The sequence below is a fragment of the Lampetra planeri genome, chromosome 61, assembly GCF_965212315.1.
Source record: "Lampetra planeri chromosome 61, kcLamPlan1.2.h2, whole genome shotgun sequence".
Lineage (NCBI taxonomy): Eukaryota > Metazoa > Chordata > Hyperoartia > Petromyzontiformes > Petromyzontidae > Lampetra > Lampetra planeri.
In genome coordinates, this window is record NC_136167.1 from 1,952,007 (window position 1) to 1,967,341 (window position 15,335).

Sequence of the window (15,335 nt, forward strand, 5' to 3'; positions counted from 1 at the left end):
GTACAGTGTGAAAAAGTTCATCATATATGTACATAAATTAGCTGAATTACATCTGCATTGCTGAGGGTGATGCTCTAACTGGAAACAGTGTCTACTGATCTTCGAGGCAAAAGAGTTTGAAGGAGTATTTTCTGGGGCCAAAAAAGTTAATCTTCCTCTCTTTCTAGATAATTATAGCTATTCAAGGATCTGTACGGTCTACTCGTGGTTGATTGGAACTTGCGCAAAAAGAGTACCGCAGATTGGGTAGCCAATAGGAACAATCTTGTCTTGTAGACGAACTGGCCCAGGTTGAAGTTGAGGAATGGACTGGAATGAGGACCAGGGTCTCTTATCCTCAGATCATTGTACAAACTGGAACTCTCAAACCGATGCAGTTATGGTAATTACGCGGTGCTGAAGTTGACCCGCTGTTGATGTACTGCAGATGCTGGTGACGATCCTTGGCGGCAAACCAGCCGACGATGTTTCGGGGTCGGTGGTGACACTGAACGGGCTGGGGGTGCGTCACGTAGTGCTGTCGGGCGGGTACCAGGACACAAAGGTGCTGAACAGCATCGCCACCTCCTCGCGCCTTGTCAAGACCTGGTCCTCATTCCAATCCATCCTCAACTTCAACCTGGGCCAGTTCGTCTACAAGACAAGTGAGTTCCACGTTGTCACTTTTGTCTGCATAAACGAAAGCGTCAAGCTCTATAGCGCCGTAACATGGCCAGTCGTTAGAAAGGTGCTGAACAAACAAAAAACATTGAACGTTCATCATGAGTCCACTGCAGTGAGAAAATTGATGCGGTGACACTTGTGGCTATTCACAGTGGTGCGTAGTCTTGAGCGAGCTTCTGAATGACGGCAGTTGCCCGCGTGCCGGCAACGGCAAAGGTGCGATTTCCGAACGTCGTTTTCATCTTTCGGAACACGCGGGTCAATGTGTGCAGCAGATCAGGGGGTGCTGCCACAATTATGTCATGAAACTGAAAAATATTTTCTTTTTATTTTACCAGGTAGGTACCCACTGAGCTATGTAGTTCTTTTTTAGAAGCAACCTGGCCACAGATTATAGCTCAACGAAGTGGCTTATCATCACGCGCATAATTTCTAACAGCCAAATACGTAAAATGCACGTCGATTCTAAATTTGTAGGGAAACCCCCCGGACCACCCGGAGAAATATCCACACGACCACGGGGATAGCGAGAGACATGCAAACTCCAAATATATAGCAGACGTCAGTGTCGGGACCGATTCCATGACCTCCTTCTTGCATACCAAGCGAGGTCATTAACATCTCGCCACCGCGGCTAAAATGGCTAGGCAAACAGAAATTGCTATCCAGAGTAGGTTGCCAGTTCGATCTCCTGGCGTGGCAGTTGAAACAACAGGCCCACAGTTCTCTTAGATCCCCACTGCTACTCCCCAGCAAGCAGTATAAATGGGTTCACCACAGCCGTAATCAGACAGAAGGTCGCGTGTGGCGAGGTAGTCCCACATATCCTGGAACTTCTCTACCTGGTGTGGTTACTAGGTTACCTGTACGGTACTCACAACAGCCCCACCAGCAACCTATTGGCCAGAATCGATCTGTGATTGGTGGTGGGAGATGAGGAGATGTGGTCCAAGATGTGACGATGTGTATGATTGGTGGCTGGGATTAAGGTGATGGGGATGAGGTGAAGGGGATGGAATGGGATAGGTGACCGAATGAGGGACAGGAGCAGAAAGCTGTGGATGTCGGAGCGAGCTGTCGATGATCTGTGCCTGCACCTCGGATTAGCACGGTTGGCTACGTACAGTGGGAAATAAGTTCAACATACATACGTGCCTGCTACATAGACAGGTCCAAATGATACTTTTGCTACAAAAATAAATCATTGTGGTAGGGGGGTGCTCATTTCTATTGTACCACAGGTAAGTATCTACAAAGAGTTAATTATGTTTTGGGTTCTGTATGTCTGTAAATAAGAAAACACCAAAACCTAACTCCAACCTACGGGCATCATTTATTATATTAATGCATGAGTCTGTGTGAGAAGTCTGCCGATCATGCTGCCACAAACTGTAAATTACAAATGAGAAAATGTGTGTGCGTGCAGAGGAAAAGGCGAGCGTGGTGTTTGTGGTGGACACATCGACCATCACGGCCGATGAGCTCAAGGTGGTGAAGACATTCATCGTGGGCATTGCCCATCATCTGAACCTGGCACCCGACAGCGTGCGGCTGTCCGTCGTGAGCTACGGAGCCAACTACCAAAAGCTGGTGGGTCCGGCAGAGATCAACTCGCCCAAGGACCTGGAGACCAAGCTGGGCAGTGTCCTCGTGCCCACGAGCGGCGCCACAAACACTGGCAAGGCCCTCACCTACACCATCACCGACCTGCTGGCCAAGGAGCCTGCAGATGTTAGCAAGGTGAGTAACGCTTGACATTGTGAGGTTCATGTATCAGGTAAGCTCCTGACAAACTCATCCCCTATTTCTACGGTATTTAACATTCGGCACTGTACGTGGCAGAACTTAGTCGTCGTCGCAGGAAGAGTGCAGGTAACGGAGGCTCGTTTAATTCCATTAGAGCGTGGTGCTGATGACGAGCGGACCTTCGAGTGACTCCGTGGCCCCCATCCCGGAGCTGCTGCAGAAGAATGTGGTGAGCCTGTTTGCAGTGGGCGTGAAGTCCAGCGACCTCAAGCAGCTCCAGACGCTCGTCTCCCGCGGAGGATACTACTACCAGCTCTCAGACTACTCATTGCTCTCAATGATCCAGAGCCAGATCATCATCAAAGCCCTCTACTTGCCTGCCAGTGAGTGTGCCCTGCGTATCTACCCCACTATCCAATGATCTACCACCAATAGGATTCACTTCTCTGCTCATGATAGTAACTGTTCTTCACTCATCGCACACATTCACAGATATATAGAGAGAGTCTCCACCTGTCCTGGTTTACTCTTTTTCAGGGAGATTTTCTGGAAAATCTGTAAGTCTTCCCAGGGACACGAGACGTCCCAATTTGTTGTCAGTTGTGTAAAGGTACACCACTCAAGGCAATGCTAGTACATGTAGCTCTCCCCTCTGCCAGTGATGTGAGGTATTCTTCTTTCTATGATATGTCAATTTTTGTGGACCTCCGGTGGCAAACATACTCACATATCACGTAGAAATGTAGAGATGCTGAAACTTCACTATCAGTTGCCACCAAATTGTAAGCAATCTCTTATTGGGGGAAACGATCTACATATCTTATGTAATTCCAAGAAATCCCAGTTAACACTTACATCATGTAAGTTTGTCAATAGCACGGTTCATCCAGTTATGTTTGATTATGTTGATTCTATCCATTGGTGAACAAAAACGTGATAAGGTCGCACTGATTCACACAAAGTGCTTGCCAAAAATTAACCACAAGACCTTGTTGATCTCGTCGAGGAGCATACATCATCATGAGAAGTCCGATTATCCTGCCAGTGGCCTTTGGCTAACAAAAAAACAAAGACGGACACTACATCATGTGCTTTCAGGTGCACTTCTGTCACTGGAGCTATGCACTTTCAAATCTAGATTGAAAACGAATTTCTTTAGAACTGCTTTTTTGTTGTTAAGTTTGTTGTTATCCGTCTGACACAGCTCGGATTAGCAAGGTTAGCTTCGTACGGTGTGAAAGAAGTTCAACACACATAAATATTGAAACCATAAATGAGCTAGGCATTTTTATTTCTAAGTATACGTCATAGAATGTTCCTCAATCTGGCGAAGGAGATATTACAAAAACCCGGTTTCTCTTTTGTATTATTTTACAAAAATGCACATTTACTCTGGAATCTAATGGAGTGGTTTGCGTGTGTTTCAGTTCAACAGGCTGTCACAAGTAAGTGCTGTTTCATTATCTTTACTGTTCGTCAAACACCGTAAACTCCGAACATTGAAGCTTTGTCACGTTGTGTTGTGCATGCTCCATGTTCATGCCATCAAATCGTGTAACCCTCTATTCCAATTCACAGCTACGGTGGTGACAACCGGGTTCCAGTACAAGTTGGTGCCAGGTGAGATGCTCCCTCCCGTGCGTGCCGTCGGTGAAGAAGTTTTAAGTTGTCCCTGCCCATTGTCGTGTTACTCTGCTGGTGTTGTAGAATGTCGTTGGCTAGGCCTGGCTGTGATGGTCTCTGTGTCTGTGTGTGGCCGTCGAACAGGAAACCGCGATGCGGACGTCGTGTTCATCGTGGACGGCTCATCCGAGGTGTCGGACGCCAACTTCGCACTAGTGCGGACGATCGTCTCCCAAATAATCGCGGGGCTGGACGTGGCGCCGGATGCGACTCGCGTCGCACTGGTCACCGTAGGGGGCACACCCAGAGCGGATATCTCATTCAACTCGTTCCCTGGAAAGGCCGAGCTCCTGGCTGCGGTGGGAAAGCTGGCGCCGGCTGGGGGACCGCGCAATCTGGGAGCGGCTCTGCAGCTGGTGGCCAACAGCGTCCTCAAGCCTGACAAGGGCTCGCGCAGTCAACTGGGCTCTACCACGGTACGGTCGTTCTTCCTGTGTAGAGGGGACAAAGCTATGCAGCTCTACCTGATGAAATACACTACTCGAATCACATCTGCAGCCATGAGAATCATGACCTACAGGCAACTACTGTTCGCACCTCGGATTACCGCGGTTGGCTACTTACGGTGTGAGTGAAGTTACACATACATACATTGCTCTTTCATGTGAATGTATTTTACACGAAGATAAACTTGGGCCTAAAAATGGCCAATCTCTGTATCCTTTCGATAATTTTGACCTTTCGATAATTCTGGGTTCTGATCAGCTCTGTCTGGTTTACTACTGGGTTGCCTGCATCCCAGCTGAGATAGGAATGCAGTTCGATCTCCCGGCACTGTCCTCTTATACTCTCAGATCGTTTACACAATACTGGGTGGCAAGCCCGCCGACGATGTGACCGCGGGAGCAACCCTGCTGCGTGGTATGGGCGTGCTCGTGTCGGCGTTCGGAGCCGGCTACCAGGACTCCAGCGTGTTGTCCAGCATCGCCACCTCCAGCTCACAGGTGTTCACCTGGTCCAGCTTCCAGGACCTGGTCACCAAGAGCAGCTCCCTTACGGGGAACAGCCTCTACCTGCCGAGTACGTTGGACTAGCCTACTGGCCTGGACCTCACAGCTGCACCCTAAAAGCCTTGTTGAAGGAAGCTTATTAGAAATACTAACTGTCGTTTGTCCTACACATATTGTTATTGTTGAGCCATTATATGTATATGTTGTGTGGAAAGTGTACCCTTATGGAAGAACCAAGTTGTTGCAAAAAGGCGTTTTGAGATGCCATATTTTCCATTATTTTTGTGCATCGTATACAGCATACCGCACATGCAAATCCGATCGATTAAAACATCACGGGTCAAATATGTGAGCATACGCCTTTACCAGCAATAGTAACAAGATAACTACAGCGATGTGAGAGCATAAAACAACGTGGACTGGCAAGCACAAATGCTGAGTTGGCAAAGGGCACGGACGGACAGGTAGAGGACAAGCTGAGTGACTTATCACAAAGAGCTGGGTGGGCTGGGTTGAAGGAGGTGGAAGCTCTACGGGCAGCAGAGGGATGAATAGAAGTGTATCTCTTGCACCAACATGGTAGAAATGGCTACAGAATTGCATGTTGCAGAATTGAATAAAGACAAATCCTTAAATCTGTATGTTTGTCTGCAGAGAGGAAAGCAAGTGTGACGTTTGTGGTGGACACATCGAGCACCATCACGGCCGATGAACTCAAGGTGGTGAAGACATTCATCGTGGGCATGGCCCATCGCCTGAACCTGGCACCCGACAGCGTGCGGCTGTCCGTGGTGAGCTATGGAGCAAACTGCCAAAAGCTGGTGGGTCTGGCAGAGATCAACTCGCCCAAGGACCTGGAGGCCAAGCTGGGCAGTGTACTCGTGCCCACGGGCGGCGCCACAAACACTGGCAAGGCCCTCACCTACACCATCACCGACCTGCTGGCCAAGGAGCCTGAAGATGCCACCAAGGTGAGTGGCGCTCATGTACTGTGATGCAGTTGCTTGTGGTGACTCAACATTCTAGACTTCTGATGAATTACCACTTCGTCGTGATTCTGGATAACGCTTCTAATTTTTATGCTCGGGGTGGGAGGGGGGGGAGTGGTTTCTGCCCCGTTTTTATAGTTGTACTAGCGGTTAGTACCCGGCGTTGCCCGGGCGAAAAAGGCAGACACACATGTAGTTACACACACAAATAGACTGACACACACTGGTAGAGTTACACACACATATGGACTCACACATACATACATAGACTGAACAACAACCGCCATTCGCCAGTAAGTGGCGGTGACATCACCACAACGCTTGTACCAGGCTATGTGCACCTTGAGGCCACGTAAAGTGTTGAATGCCCGCTGGCAGGAAGTCACGGGGCAGACCCAGATGGCGCAGGTCGACTGACTGAGACGACTGGCTGATGCACCACCTGTGCCCCCTACTGTGGCAACTTGCTGTGCTTTAGGCACCCGGCGCTCTGCTCGTTGTTGTGAGCGTCGCTCCTACGCTCTCCGTTGTTGTTGGAGGGCGAATGCCTCCAACTGCCCAGTAGCGTCCTTCAGGAGGCTCCTCCACAGAGGCCGATCTTGACACGGCTGGTTCCAGTCATCTGCAAGTCGACTCAGCTCCACGTCCTCCTGTACCACATCACTCCATGTCTTGTCTAGCCCGTGCCGGGCCGTTTAGCCCCCTCGATCCGGCCGAACAAAAAATGTTTAGGCATGCGGTGTCTGGCCATGCGGGCTACATGGTTCAGGCAACGCAGCCTTACCTGGCGGAGGAGCTCACCGATGGGACTTTGTCCACATCTTTCAAGGATTTGTGAGCTCCTCACCACACAATGCAGCCTGGTAAAATCCAGGATGGATCGTAGGCAGGCCATCCTAAATGTTTCTAACCGGCGAAGATGTTCCATTAGGGGGGCGCAAGCGTAGAAAAGGGAGGGAATGACCGTGGCCGAGAAGACCTGAAGCTTCATGCGGAGTGATAGACCAGGTAGCTTCCACACAGTGTTACGCAACCAATGAGAAGATAATGTGGCTCGACTGTTTCGGAGTGAGACCTCTGCTGCTAAACCGGAGCCGGTCATTAGCACACTGGCAAGGTATGGGAAACTCTCCACTGTCTCCACAACTGCCCCATCACCAACTGGAAGTTGTGGGGGTGGAGTGTCCGATGGTAGAAAATACCCAGGCAGGTGCTTAGTTTTGGTGGGGCTGATGGTAAGACCCCACCTCTTGGTGGCAAGCTCCAGGGTTCAGCAGCAGCACCTGGAACTCCTCCGAGTGAGCAGCAATTAGTAGATCATCGGCATACGTAACGTGGTTGAGCAATAGGGAGCCATCCCTTGACAGCACCCGGGCATCGATCAGCCTCCCATTATATCTGTACCAGATGGAAATTCTAGCGGTACAGCCATTGGAGGCTTCACGAACTACGTGGTCCAAATATATGTAAAATAATGTGGGAGCCAGAGGACATCCCTGTCACAGCCCAAAGTGTACAGGGAATGGCTCTGGCTCACGGGCACGTAGTTTGACGCGGGGCCGCTCACCATCATGAAGGTCCTTAAGGATAGTGAGCAGTGGGTGAGGGACTCGGAAAGCACGAAGAACAACCCAGAGGCCAAACCTACTGATGGTATCATAGGCATTGAGCAGGTCAATAAAGCACACACATGGACTAAGACGTACACATGGGCCTACAGACACGCAAAAAAATGGACTTACACTGACTAACATGGAGGCATGCACACACAGCAACTAACACACACGCACATGGACTCAGACACACACACACATATGGACTCACACACACAAACACATCGACTTACACACACACACATATGGACTGACACACACATGGACTCACACACACAGACATCCACTTGAGATACACACACATGGAGTTACACAGACATATCGACGTACACATACAACGACTCACACACACACATCGACTAAGACACACACACATTGACTTACACAAACAAACATAGACTGACACACACATAGCCCTCCAGAACAATTAGACATATGTACTGTGACACACAGACATCTACTTTAGATACACACACATGGATTAACACACATCGACTGACACACATAGACACACAAACGCACATTGACTTACACACTCAGATGGAGCCATGCAAACACATCGACTCACACACACACGCATTCACTTAGACACACACACATCGAGTGGAACACACACGTATGGACTTACACACACATGTGGACTAACACACACACAGCGACAGATATGCACACAAATGGACTGACACACACACAAACACTTGTACGTACACACACATGGGGCGTTGTCCGTTTGAAAAAGACAGACACACACACATGGAGTCACACCCAGACATGGAGCCACACACATAGAAACCCATCGACTTACACGCACACAAAGACATATGGACTCACACACACAGACATCAACTTTAGGGACACACATGTAGTTTCTACACACAAACATTATCATTGTAATATTTGTAAACTTATTTGTTTAATAATAGTAAACAATAAACCTCAGTTCTTAGCGAAAGATGCAAGAAAATTGTACTTTACATTGGCGTGGTGACGCGTCGTCCCGTGCAGAGCCCGCGGCCTCGCCTAGATTGGCAAGCCGGAGATGAGACGTTGCAAGGCTGCGAGCTGAGCCGCAACCCTCGCCCCCCTACCATCCCCCCGCCCGAGGCAGAATAATACCATGTAAGCGTTGTCATAATATTAAATTAATATGTAAGGGCTTTATAGCAGTAACTGCACGCATTGTGGTGGGGGGGGATAAGACGACATCACACTGTGAAGAGAAATCGGCAGCGTGATGTGGATATTTATTCCATGTTAAACGCGCAAAATAAAATGTCTCCCGTGAGCTGGAGGCAACGCGCATGACTTGGTAGGGTCCGCCCCCCCCACGCAATTGTTGTGATTTGGTACGGTCGATGTCGCGCAATAAGTAAATAATGAATAATAGAAACGGCACAAATGTGTTAATTAAACTACTTTAAAGTTTACGGATGGGAAAACGGAAACACCTATTCCCACTGCTGGGCTTAGGGCGTGCTGCCTGTCAAAAAAAATTTCTACGCGAAGCCCACCGTCCGAAAGCCAAATCTCCCACAAGCGCGAGCGCGCGGAGACTTTTGTATTATAATGTAAAAAAGAAAAAGATTACTCCATGAACCTAAAGAAGAAGGGGGCAGATCCATAAGAGGAAAGACCCAATGGGGCCTTATCAGGAAGGGGTGGAGCCTGAGGAATAAGGAGGCGGGGCATAAACAGTAAGGGCCGGGGTCTACAGCGGTTGAATTTCCCTGTTGAATTTAATAAATACAGGCAAGAGGTAGCCACAAGCCATCTAGTCTACTTTAATGGTGACATAAATCAATCGATATATGCCTACCTAATCCTGATCTAATTTTACATATACATAGCACATTCACTCAAGGTGCTTGACACAGTTTAAACAACGGTGACAAAATATAATGATAAAGATGACAGGGGCATGCAAGGATTGAGGAATGAGTGACCATGATAGAGAGTATTTGGTGGTCACGAAAGGGTAGAGGAGAGACAAGAAGGAGTGGAGGGGCGATGTGAGGCACGAGTATGGGCATTAGAAAAGAGGTGAGGCTTTAAGAAAGTGAGGTTGTGACTAAGAAGTCTGGGAACCTGACCGACTCGGCCTTTAATGTTCATTTTCCACTGTACAACTGACCCCTACTGGAGCCATGCCAAGTCAACCAGCTGTGGCTCAGGAGGCCCCAGGTAATTTTTTGGTGCAGAAGCCGAACCTTGCTACTGATGTCGCACGCAAGGAACGTGCCATTAGCCCCACACCTGGCCCATCTTAGCCCTGAGCCAGATTCACATATCTTATTTGGCCAGCGTATTAGGGTTCGGTTCTGGCTCGGCATGACAAATAGCCTGTCGAAAACAACCGGTCCCATAAGGGACCCCATGCTCTCTCTGCTCACATGTGCCGGCGATAAAAGGCGACCATAATACTTTTCTACCGTTAGCACATGCCAAGACGCATTCATCGTCCCCAGGAATAACTTTGTAACCCTGGGTGATCGTTTATTCCATCAGAGCGTGGTGCTGATAACGAGCGGGCCTTCCAGCGACTCCGTTGCCCCCATCGCGGAGCTGCTGCAGAAGCACGTGGTGAGCCTGTTTGCGGTGGGCGTAAAGTCCAGCGACGTTAAGCAGCTCCAGACGCTCGTCTCCCGTGGAGGATACTACTACCAGCTCTCAGACTACTCTCTACTCTTCCGGCTGCAAGGCCAGATGGTCAACAAGGCCCTCTACCTGCCTGCAAGTGAGTAATCTCTTTTCACGTAGACCTAGTTTTTTGCAGGAGGGCAGCCTGGGGGAGTTTTAACTGGTGGCCCTTTGATAATTGTGGTGACCCACAGGTTATGTCAGTGACTTGGCTTGAGCAGCAGCCTTTCGCCATGTTATTAAGGAAAATATTAGGTGACCGGCTTATAGAAATACACAGTTAAATTTTTCGCTCTCGACCTTGCTGCCATCCGAGTAGTGTGGTGAGTATGGCGGTGATGTTTATTGACATTTACCGGGGAGTGCGCACACAATAATAATTGGACTGGTCGCATAGAACATATGAATGATAAGGTTTTCAGCCAGTACCCTTCATACCGGAGTTTCACTCGGGACGTTGGGCAATATCTGGTCACGAATTATGCACGAGGTGTAATGTGTGTCAATGTCACGCTGGTGTGATTGGTTAGCACGCTGGACGTACAATCCACAAGTCACCAATTCAGTCTCCCCGGTGTGGCAATGGAAAAGACCAAAGCTAATTGATCGGCACAAGTCGTGCATGTTTGGGCAAAGTTTGGGTACTTCCTCCTACCTTTTCCACGATATCTGGCCAGCATGGAAGAGTAGGCCCTCTTATTGAGGCCTTTCCGCCAGCAGTAGCGTCAGAGAGACATTGCAGGGACGCACCTTTGCTTTGTTATTACAGCGAGTGCATCGGTACACCAGATCCATTATTCGTTGTAAAAGAAATAAATCACGTTGCACACTTGGCTCGCAGATAAAAGAGGGAGCTCCTGACGTTCCTCCGACATCGGAGTAACTAATCAGCACCACGTTATGTTTACACGTGACGAACCTTGCTAGTTGGCTGCGCCTGGGTGGTGGTGGTGGGTGAACGACGACACATTTAGACGCGATACTCCCCGGTTAAGTTTGAAGGCGTCGGCGGAGGAGGGGGTGGGACCCACATGGTGAGAGTTGCCCGGGGCCCCCCTATGGAGGGCCCTGATTACGCAAGGCAGTCAGTCAATGGCTTTCTAATGAACGTTTTTTTTTGTGCTCTCTTTGTTTCCGCAGTCGTCAAGACTGGTAAGTGGCACTTCCCGTCACCCATCCCGTGTGATGTATACGCACAAATTGTAGAGCCAGTCACGCGCACGCCCCACGACCCCTCCATACCATATTCATCAGCCCTACTGTGGGTTTTAAGTGGCACATTGCTGATTTGTGGGAAAAACATAGCCCACTTTTCACCCAGTCTCTATGCGTCTCTACGTATCTCTATGAGTCTATATGTATATCTATGAGTCTCTATGCATCTCTATGAGTCTATATGCATCTCTATGAGTCTCTATGCATCTCTATGAGTCTCTATGTCAGTTTAGTTTATTAAGTTGTTAAGCCAGCTTTTCAGGATTGTGCAAAACCTCGCCCACGTTTAACCCAGGCAACTGCAGAACAGCACAGACTAAGTGTTACTAACCTTACATTAAACACTAACAATAACATTTAAGAATCGCAGTTAAAGAGACGAAGAACATTGTTTTTTCTATGAAAAGTAATTAAAATCACTTTTTTACAGACCTAACTGTGCACATGGTGGCTCCTTCTTTCGCAGAGAATGTGGAGGTGGTCATAGACACGACCCAGCTGATAATGGACAAAACACGGCTCATCGGAGGTAAATGCAGCATCAGTCAGGCTCCTGTTTATCTTTTTTTTTAGACAGAGACTCAAATTTCACCATCATCTGCGGTGGTGGTGAGATGTTAAGTCCCTCACCTGGTATGCAGGAGGTCGAGGGTTCGATCCTGACCCTGACGGTGTGTCTCTCACCATGAGTTTTTCCTCCACATTTAGAATCAATGTCGCACGTTTAGAGTATTTGGCTGCTATAAATGTCCACCTGATGATGATAAGCCACTTCGTTGAGCTATCATTTGTGACCAGGTCGTTTCTGAAAAAAGAGCTACATAGCTCAGTGGGGGCTTACCTGGTAAAAAAAAGATTAACAGTTAATGGTTTAAATCGTTTTATCCGACGTGGCACACTTAATATTTAAATTCCCGCAGCCTGGTTCGCTCTTTCTAGTTCAAAGGTGAAATTTGCAGATTCATCCCATATAGAATCTCAGTCTCACACAGTCCTGAGCTTCAGATGCTGCTGCTGGTTTAGATCTTCTGTGAATGTATGTATGTTTAACTTCTTTCACACCGCACATAGCCAACCGTGCTAATCGGAGGTGTGTGGTAAGGACAACAAACACAAAAGCAGTACTAAAGAAATGAGTTTGTCAATCGATATGATTTAAAAGCGCATAGCTCCCAGTGGCTTCTTAATATCGGAAGGGAAGTGCGTTCCAGACGGCCACGGAAGCGCATTTGAAAGCGCCGCAGCGGTGACTGCCTTTGATCGACGGCCAGCGTCGTTATTTGTAAGTCTAAAGCGTCCTTTAAATAATGCGATGATAATTGTCATTGTTTCTTCGGGAATAATGGCATTGCCAATGCAACTGGGCACCAATTGGAGAAATAATGTACGCCAGTAACCCTGGGCAATGCTTGTTGTGTTGTCACGTGTTTTACTGACCCCACCACCTGTCCATCCTTTCCCTCCCACAGGTGAATCCAAGGGACCTAAAGGTGAGTTGGTGCCTCCCATCTCCACTTTCCCACCTACGACATCCTTGCCAAAAAGATTGCAAATTGACCCAGAGGATTATAGCCACCCTGCACGATTTTCTGAACACATGGGCATAGCTGTGGAGTGTCTAGGCGGTGTGGTGGCAGGATGTTAACTCTCTCGCTTGGTATGCAGCAGGTCGTGGGTTCAATTTCGACCCTGTCGCCTGTATATTTGGAGTTTTCATGTTTCTCTCCCCATGGTCGCATTGATTTTTGTCCAGGTCCTCCGGGTTTTCCCTTCATATTTAGAATCAACAGCACACGTTTAGCGTTTTTGTGTGCTATACATTTCTACAAGATATGCCACCTCATAGCGCTATCATTTGTGGCTAGGTTGGTTCTGAAAAAGACCTATATAGCTCAGTGGGCCTTACCTGGTAAAATAAAAAAGTGGTAAGTGAGTAGTAAGTGCACCTGAAGCCCATGGATCAGAGGGACGCAGGTACCAGGTTTCGAAGAAGTGATAAATTAAGACAGGATGGACCCATTTCATTCAGCGGGCCAGGATCGGGAAAAATCTATCCCGTGTGTGATATGATAGTGTCATTGGGGTAGTGTAGCGGGTAGCGCTATGCCACGCTACGAACCCGACGACCCGAGTTCGATTCCAGCTCACGGCAGCCACCAGCACCGGTGACAATTATCTGAAGTCGGCCTGAGCCCTCCCCTAAGTTGACCCAGCCTCCAATAAGTACCCGGTGCGAATTGTGTAAAGATCGCCACTGCCGGGCGTGGTGCTGGCCACCCAACCCCCTCATGCGCCGTGCCGGCCTTCATAGGTGCCCGCTACTCTCTTAAAGCACTTGCCCCCAATAGTTTGTTACAGGCTAGTAGCATGATTAAACCCGAACGTGTGTGTGCGCGTTGTATTGCAGCCATCACCTGCACCACCACGGCCAAGGAATTACTGACGGACAGCGCCGCAGTGTAAGAGAACGCCGGAATTACAACATGCGGGTGGCGGGGGGGGGGCGCACTGATGCACCGACGAAGCCGTCACTTCGCGTGCAGGCTAAACAGACGTCGTTTAATTCGAACGTTTGCTCAGGGCCCCTAATGGGACGGCTCCGTGACGTTGCTAATTGCCGCGCTTGCTTTGTCATTGTGGTTTGTAGGGTTTTGTGTCTTCCGGGATGCCAAGCTGTCAAGGGCTACAAAGTCAAGGGCAGCGACATCTACTCGTTGGTAAGGGTGGAGAGTGGTGCTTGCATGACTCAGGGGTTGGAACACCAAGCCGGCACCGTTGAGATTCCGGGATAGAATATGGGTATGAGCCGCATGCGATTGAAACGGGTTCTCAAGCATGGCGAGTTGTTTGAACTAAAACTTCACGAATTTTATTTTATCAGGTAAGGCCCATTGAGCCTTAATAGCTGTCAGAAGCGACCTGCATATCACAAATTATAGCTCAACGAAGTGACTTATCATCGTGTGGACATTTATATCAGTAGCCAAATACTTTGAACGCACGTTGATCCTAAATATGGAGGGAAAAACCCAGAGGACCCGGAGAAAAATCCACGCGAACGCGGGCCATACTGGAGAAAAAATATTTCTTATTATCGCTGCCACCACCGCCCCTGCTGCTGTAATGAACATCGGTGGCCCCTCGGCAGGACTCGATGGTGTGCGTTGCTGCCGCACACGCCGGCGTGGTCATCCCGGAGTTGGGCGGTGTGGTGAGGGTGGTGAAGATGCCGGGGGTCCTCTCCTTCGACGGCTCTGTGATCAACAGCATCTCGTCGGAGGCCGCACCTGGGGAGCCCCTCTCCTTCGTCTTCAAGGGCTGCCCCTGCGCTTAGACTTTGGGGTCGGCCGCTCGCCCGCCCCCCGCCCCCCCCCCGCCTCCTTCTCGCTTGGCCAGACGTCTCGGTCTACCCTTCAAACCGGCTCACACGCGAAACGATTATCGTCGGCAATGGCAACCGAGCCACGGATTCCCAGATTCTGCGCGAATCGCTCGGTCATCACTTGGACGTCACATCTAAAAGGGGAAAACCTTACATTTGCGTTAAAGTGTTTTTCCGCGTGTACTTGCTGTGCTCGTATGCGACCAGGCCCGGTGATTCGGTGTCACGGATTACGGCCGTCCGCTACGTGTCGTCAGTTGCTCTGCAAGTGAAACCCGTTCTGGCGATGTTCAGAAGCGACCCCGTGGCTCACTGCTCATTGCTCACGCTGATCGTCTATGGGCCAGGCTTTAGGCCCAACCGTCCGTGCCACCTCTAGAGATCTGTACACTTTTGGATTGTCGTGCCAATATTGCTTTGTAACAGGTGTGGCCACAGCCAGCACGGCCCAGACATG

At 49.2% G+C, this 15,335-nt stretch overlaps 2 protein-coding genes across 2 annotated transcripts; both read left to right on the forward strand.

Annotated features, from left to right (window-relative positions):
- Positions 1-2,575: 2,575 nt before the first annotated feature.
- LOC144736547 (collagen alpha-3(VI) chain-like) lies at positions 2,576-10,498 on the forward strand. The gene is made up of 7 exons (XM_078619097.1): positions 2,576-2,792; positions 3,988-4,029; positions 4,177-4,508; positions 4,887-5,112; positions 5,697-6,013; positions 10,150-10,378; positions 10,476-10,498. Exons 1-7 carry the CDS (start codon positions 2,576-2,578, stop codon positions 10,496-10,498), a joined length of 1,386 nt encoding a protein of 461 aa, XP_078475223.1.
- A 1,454-nt stretch (positions 10,499-11,952) lies between these two features.
- LOC144736586 (vitrin-like) lies at positions 11,953-14,837 on the forward strand. Its single transcript, XM_078619149.1, has 5 exons — positions 11,953-12,025; positions 12,966-12,986; positions 13,904-13,955; positions 14,144-14,213; positions 14,645-14,837. Exons 1-5 carry the CDS (start codon positions 12,001-12,003, stop codon positions 14,828-14,830), a joined length of 354 nt encoding a protein of 117 aa, XP_078475275.1. The 5' UTR covers positions 11,953-12,000; the 3' UTR covers positions 14,831-14,837.
- Positions 14,838-15,335: the final 498 nt, after the last annotated feature.